Consider the following 7,675-nt stretch of genomic DNA (forward strand, 5'->3'; position numbering starts at 1 on the left):
GGGGGGCGGCTCTACCCTTCTGCAGGCCACTGGGCCTGTTCTGTCTGTCGTTTGCAGGTCTGGCCTGTTCTGTTGGTGGTCGCAGGTCCGCCTACCTTGCAGGCGCGTGGGGCAGCTCTTCCCCTCCGCGGGTTTCTGGGCCTGTTCTGCCGGTGGGTCGCAGGTCCGCCTACCTTGCAGGTTGGTGGCTCTGTCCCTCCGCGGGTTGCTGGGCCTGTCTGTCGGTGGTCAGAGTTCCGCCTACCTTGCAGTTGCGGGGGGAGGGGGCGGCTCTGCCCTTCAGCAGTCCGCTGGGCCTGTTCTTCCGGTGGTCATAGTTCCCTCTCCATATCTTTACCACATTTATTTTCTATAGTTTTTAAAGTAATAACTCTCCTAATGGATGTCAGATTGTATCTCATTATGGGTTTTGTTTGCATTTCCCTGATGATTGGAGATGTTGGGCATCTTCTCTCATGATTTTTAGATACCTGTATATCTTTTTTTGGAGCAATGTCTACTCAAGTCTTTTGCCCATGTTTAAACTGAGATGTTTTTGTTGTTGAGTTTAGGAATTCTTTATATATTATAGATATTAATTCTTTATGAGATATATGATTTACAAATATTTTCTCTCATTCTTTGAGTTGCCTTCTTTTCTGTTGATAATGTGCAATCACTGTGCAATAGTTTTTAGTTTCAAAAAAGTTCAATGTGGCTGTTTTTCCTTTTGTTGATTATGTGCTCAGTGTCAGATCTGGGACTCTATTGCCAAATACAAGGCAAGGGAAATTCACTCCTGTGTTATCTTATTATAAGAGGTTTAGAAAATTTTAAAGTCTATAAAATTCACAAAATTCACCAAATCACCTACATTTATGTCTTTATCTCCTACATTTATGTCTTGGTCCATTTTGACTTAGCTTTTACACATAGTATGAGGGAAGAATCCACCTTCATTCTTTTATATGTGTTATCTGCTAAAGTGGCCATCATTTAAACAAAAAACAAACAAACAAAACAACAACAATAACAATAATAATAATAATAATAAGAAGAAGAAGAAGAAGAAGAAGAAAAGCACAAAGATTGTTGTGTGAGTTGATTTTCTGTTATTGTTAAAAAAAAATCTCTAAGGTAATCAACCTATAAAGTTGAAAGTTTCATTTGGCTCATGGTTTTGGAGGTTTCAGTCAATGGTCTGAAGGACCTGTGGGGACACATCATGGAAGGAGCAAGGAGCCTAGCAAAACCATTTACCTCATGTGCAGGAGGTGAAAGGGAAGAAGAGGAAGAAACTGGGCCCTACTGTCCCCTTCCAGGGCACACCCTGGTGTCCTAAAGGCCTCTGGCTAGGCCCCAACTGTAAAGTTTCCACCACCTCCTGACAGTACCATGCTGAGGCCCAGCCTTTATCACATGAGTCTTTGTGGAACATTCCAGATCCCAATTATAGCAGCTGTGAAGGCTCTGGAACCCTCACATGCTCTGTGTGGGGACATATGGTGCAGCCACTCTGGAAATGCCCACTCTGTGGGCATTCTTCATAAAGTTACCCAGACTGAACCCATCCACCCCTAGGAAGCTACACAGGATAACTAAAAACAGGCATTCAAATAAAAATTGTACATGAATGTTCATAGCATCCTTATGATAATGGTCCCCAGTGGTAACCCAAGTTCCTATTGATGGATGAAAAGATTTAAAAATGTTGTATAGTCCTGAATTATTAATTGGCCATGAAAATGAATGAAATGTTGATACATGCTGCAACATGGATGAACCTTTGGAACTGTGCTAATTGAAAGAAACCAGACACAAAAAGCTACATGTTGTATGATTCACATGAAATGTCCAGACTGAAGGAATTGTGTTCTCCAAGGGCTGAGGGGAGGGGTGAATGGAGCAATTACTTAGTGGATCTGGGGCTTTTGTTTGGAGTAATGGCAATGTTCCTGATCTAAAATAGCGGTGATGGTTGAACAATATTCTGAATGGATTAAAAACCGCTGAATTATAGACTTTAAAACAGTTAAAGTGGTGAATTTTATGTTAAGTGCATTTTACCTAAAAACGGCAAGCCACAGACTGGAAGAAAATACTCACAGTACAATTATCTGACAAATAATTCATACCCAGAATAGGAAAAAAATAACTTTTACCGTTCAGTAATAAAAATGTCTTTCCTAATAATGGGTAATGGATTTGAAAAGACACCTCACAAAAGAGAATAGTGAAAGTCTCAAAACCCATGAAAAGGTGTTCAACATCATTAATCATCAGGGAAATGCAAAATAAACCCCAAAGGAGGTAACTATGATCACTAGAATACCTAAGATAAGAAACACCAACCATACCAAGAAGTATTCCCAGGACTGTGAAATGTTCATAGCTCTCAGATCTTTCTCATGGAAAAGCAAAGTGGTACCACCACTCTGGAAAACTGGCATTTTAAAAATTAGGCTCAACACACCTACCCCATTATTCAACCCTTTTGCTTCTTGCAACTTACTAAAGAAAGGTGAAAGTATATGTCCATTAAAAAAGACATGAACATGAATGTTCATAGCTGCTTTAATCGTAGTAGCCCCAACTTGGAAACAACCCAAATATCTATCATCAGATGAACGGATAAGCAAATTATGGTATATCCATGCAATAGCGTAATACTCAGTGATAAAAAGAATCATAAAAAGAATCAATCTGTACGCACACAACATTCATGAAACTCAAAAACATCATGCTGAGCAAAAGAAGCCAGAGAATACATAATAGAGTACCTATTCTATTATCTCAATTATGAGAAGTTCATGAGCAGAAAATTATGTAATAGGAATAAGAAGACTGGCTGGCGGTCTCTCAAGTGCGTGACTAGAAGGAACCTTTCTGGGATGGAGGAAGTACTCGACGACCTGACTGGGCTGGAGGTTACTGGACTCCCTAACCACTTGCAAAAACTCACCAAACTCTACACTTAAGATCTGTGCTTTTTATTATCCACAAATGATACTTCAATAAAAACAGAACCAGAGGAGGGGAAGTGGAGAAAAGTATAAGACAATTGTGTGGTGGGGTCTTGCTGGAAAAGATGCAGGTACAAGCCAGTGAGTGACTAGAAGGGATAGTGAAACCAAGTGTGTGTGTGTGTGTGTGGGGGGGGTGCTTGTATGTTGGGAATTCCAGAGCAAGACCTTTAGTAGAAGAGAGGAATTTAGGATGCACGCTCATGGGTTGTCTAGGAAACCAGGAGGTAACCTTACTCTGTCTCCTGACATTTGAACCAGAGTCACTAAGAGGAAGCTGCATCAAGGTAGATCTTGGCTCAGTAGGAAGGAATCTTTTGAGGAGTAGAACTTTTGCCTTCTTAGGCTGCCCGGAGGGGTAGAGAGTTCTTTGTCATGAGGGCTGCTGTAGTAGCAAACTCTAACCTCAAATGAGAAGGGGGAAGCTGGGCTAGTTTAGGTCACCTCCTGTCTAAGCTGTCCCACTTGTGGGTATGTAAATCAGGACTTGGTAGCAGGGATGCAGGCCAGCCCCTTGCTCCACCTGATACACTCCTGACCATCCCCAACCTTCTCTCAGATGCTGGTGCCCCTGTGTACTTCTATGAGTTTCAGCACCGGCCTCAGGTCTTTGAAAACACGAAGCCAGCCTTTGTCAAAGCTGACCACACAGATGAAATCCGCTTTGTCTTCGGAGGTCCCTTTCTGAACAACGACATTGTCATGTTTGGTAAGAAACTGGCTGCAGGGGCTTCTGCTCTTGCAGGAAATGTGGAACTTAGGATGAGCTGGGGAGAAATCTGCTGCTGACATAAGACCCTGCTCATCCCAGCTCCGTGCAAGAGCCTGGGCGGGTGATGGGATACTGAGGGGCTGGGATTCTGTCACCTTCATGGTTTGCAGACCTTTCTCTGGAAAAAGCCCACTTGGATTTTTAGAAACCAAGATGAAAAAGAGCTGCCACCATTGCTTCATGAGACTTCACTGTGCTGAGGCCTGTAGGATGTGAACTTTAGAACATTCCATCTAATATAGAAAGCCAATTAGATCCGTTTTCTTCCTTTTCCACGACCACTGGTCTCACCGTCCCTGTCCTTCCCTGAAGTTCCCTGAGGAAACATCCAGGATTTTGGAAGGCAGGATCTAGGCACCCCCTGCACCCCAGAGTAAACCCGGGGCTCTGTACTTGCTAGGCAAGCACTCTGTCACCAATACATCCCCAGCCCAGCACCCATGATTTTTATAGTATTTTTATAATTCCAGCTCCAGATATACTTGTGAACAGTTACCAACAATGTTCACTTATTTATTTTTGAATTTAGGATATATTCAGTGTCTAAAATAAGCCAACCAGATATAGTCATTACTGAACAAAATTAACAGGAAAATTACATGGCAGGAACTATCACTAAAATATTTAGTGGAAAATATTACATAATACAGGCTCCTAACTAATACAAATAGGATGTATTTGTAGACTGTGGTTTAGTCATTGTTTCATTTATTCATCCTCAACAGGTAATTCAGATCATGATAGATCTCTTAGGTTGTTGCGAGAATGAAATAATTGCCATAAAGCAAACAGTGAGTGCTTCTTCTTTTTTTTTTTTTTTTTTGTGGTGCTGGAGTTTGAACCCCGGGGCCTTGTGCATGTGAGGCAAGCACTCTTCCAACTCAGCTACATCCCCAGTCCCAATGAGTGCTCACTAAATGTCACTGCTCTTACCCAGCAATCATGACTGAACCTGTTCTTTGTGATGGCACATGGATTCTCCAAACTGGATAAAATAGCCACCTATGTATCAAATGATTAAATTCCTGATATCTGGAGGGCTCCTCAAGTTAATAAGAAAAAAACCCCAAACCCATCAATAACTGGGAAACACTCAAACAGATGGTTTCTGAAAGGGAAGTAAGTGGCTTTTAACCACGAAAATCCACTCAATCCCACTGTAGATTTGAGAGTTGTGGACTCTCCTTGGCTGAGAAGTCATTTTTCATCCTTCAAGGTGGAATGAACAAAGTATTTTTGACAGTGTGTTTCAGCAGATAAAGGAAAAAGACATTTTCATGCATTAATAGAAAAATCTTATTGACATTTCAAATGCATGCAGTGTTTAGTGTGGTATTTCTAAGAATTTTTGTGTAATTATACCTCCACATGTGCAAAAGTGTGTGTGCACACTAAAGCATTACTTTAACAAATAAAAGATTGGAAACAAAACAAAGATCCATTAATAGAATACTTGTTGTGGCCCAGCATGGTGGCACATGCTTGTAATCCCAGCAACTTGGTGTGTCATGGAACCAGTCCCCTGGGCTGAGGCAGGAGGATTCCAAGTTCAAGACCAGTGTCAGCAATGTAGTGAGGCCCTAAGCAACTTAGCAAGGCCCTATCTGAAAAAAAATAAAATAAAAAGGGCTGGGGATATGGCTCTGTGGTTAAATGCCCCTGGCTTCAATCCTGGTACCAAAATAAAATAAAATAAAATAAAATAAAAAACTAAGAAAAACCTAATGGCATGTATTATATATTTAAATATATTTGCAAATAAATACATATTTTAAATTGTATACTATGTAGAACAACAAATAACAGCATTTCAGGTGATGATGCAGAATTATCTCCTAGACACAATTTCAGGAAAAAAATGTAATTCATGTGTCCAATATGTATAGAAAGGTGTCCTCCACTTACACCTGTGGGTTTTCTGGAGGACTCAGGAAGCCTGTGGCAGTGATTGATGCTGAGACTGGTAACTGGGTCTCTGGAGGAAAGTGACAGGAATGAAACCTATCTCTATTAGTTAATAGATGGAGTGGTTTTTTTTTTTTTTTTGCATTTAATCAGGTATTACCTTTTCAAATAAAGAAATACACTACAGTCAGCCTTCCTTCTCGGTGTTGAACTGACTGCAGATTGAAAACATTGGGAAACCCACTGAGTCTATATAGATGTCATGCGGAGTTTTTCTTGTCATTGTTCCCTAAACAACACAGCATATCAACTACACATGGTTACATTGTATTAGGTATTATAAGTCATTCAGAGATGATTTAAAGTGTAAGTGAGGATGTAGGTGGGTTACTTGCAAAACGATACTATTTTCTATAAGGAACTTGAGCATTCTTGCAGGTGTGTCATGGAACAAGACCCTGGGCATACAAGAAACAGCTGTAATGAATTGTTTGTTGAAGTGTGTATGTGTGTGGGGACGGGGTGGGTAGGAGAGAGGTTTCTGTGTCCCCAAGTAACCTGCAGCCAGATGGAAGAGCAGGGGAGAGACAAGGCCGACTTTCATCATGATTCTTTGCATACATCCCAGTTGCTTCTGGTAGCTGCGTATATGAAATGGGTAGAGTAAGATGGTGAGATTGTTGGGATCTGGCAGGGCGGGAGGCATCATCCCATGGGAGGTGCATTTGGCTCCTGGTGAATCTAGGAGCAGCTAGATATGTGCTTATCTCTTGCAGAAGAACCCACCGAGAAGGAGAAAGTGCTAAGCAGGACTATGATGAAATACTGGGCTAACTTTGCTCGGACTGGGTAGGTGAACCTGCTAGCCTCCCCCACCCAAAGTCCTGGAAGATGAAAATGTCACCTGGCATCTGTTGTCACTTCCAGGGACCCTAACAGTGATGACCTGCCCCACTGGCCAGCCTATGATGAGCAGGAGCAGTACTTGATGCTGGATTTGAACTTGAAGGTCGGAGAGAGATTGAAAGAGTCCAAAGTGGTGTTTTGGACACAGACCTTCCCCTTGATTATGTCTCCATCTGGAGATCTGCTCAGCCCTCATTCCTTTCTGATCTTCCTTTCTCTGCACATGGCTTTCTTGTTCTCGTTTCCTCCTTAGAAGTCATCTCTGTGTGATTCTGATTTTCCCACTTCTGAGATTCTTCCTCAGATGGGCTGCTTTCTGTGGAGATATTTGTGGAATAAGTGGGGTTAGCTGATGCTTGATGACTTAGGAATTGTCTTTTTGATATTCCTTTCAACACCACCCAATGTAATTGGCCTTGGAAGGCAACAGGATCTCTTCAGTAAGTCTGATGAACAGTGGGCCCCTTAGTTGTTATAATAATGATCTTGTGACTCCTATGAAATAAAATCAGAATGTGAAATATGCAAAACAGAATGATTCTGTGCTAATAACTCTCTCTCTGCCCCCAGCATCCAAGATGAAGTAGTTTTTCTATTGTTGTCTGTGTGGTACATAAAATATGAGTACCCAATGCCAACCAGGGTTGCTTTTGCCACAAGCCAAAAATGGATATCCCGGATGTCTCTGGGTTTAAGTTGGGTCTCTTTGTCTAGCTGAGCAATCATATGGGGGAGATAGGGATGTTTTGGAGAACATCTTTCTCAGCCATGGAAACTAGACATCATCCAAGGTCAAGGACCAAGAAATAGAACCCTAGACAGCCAGGGGCAAAGCAGGGATGCCAAGGAGAAATGAGGTTTCCCTGATGGGGTCAAGATGACTGACCATTCAGTAAATGTGCATTGAGTACCAATGAGTGTTGGGAGCTGCCCTGGACAAACACACCCTTAACTCCTGATGCATGAGGCTCTGACCAGTCACTACATTTTGAAATGACTTGGGTGTTGTTCCAGATGGGATATCAAGGCATGACTTCAGGAGTAGGTGTACCCACTGGGGTTGAGTTACACTCAACTATTCCTTTGTAAT

General features: G+C 41.8%; 1 protein-coding gene across 1 annotated transcript in view; it reads left to right on the forward strand.

The window, feature by feature from the left end:
• The window catches only part of Ces5a (carboxylesterase 5A), a 34,610-nt gene extending 27,772 nt beyond the window's left edge, over positions 1–6,838 (forward strand). Inside the window, exons 11-13 of the mRNA XM_048792167.1 lie at positions 3,562–3,711; positions 6,456–6,528; positions 6,607–6,838. Of these exons, the coding sequence (XP_048648124.1) occupies positions 3,562–3,711; positions 6,456–6,528; positions 6,607–6,838 (455 nt within the window). The remainder of the gene's footprint in view (positions 1–3,561; positions 3,712–6,455; positions 6,529–6,606) is intronic.
• Positions 6,839–7,675: the final 837 nt, after the last annotated feature.

This window comes from Marmota marmota, unplaced genomic scaffold, assembly GCF_001458135.2.
Source record: "Marmota marmota marmota unplaced genomic scaffold, marMar, whole genome shotgun sequence".
NCBI lineage: Eukaryota > Metazoa > Chordata > Mammalia > Rodentia > Sciuridae > Marmota > Marmota marmota.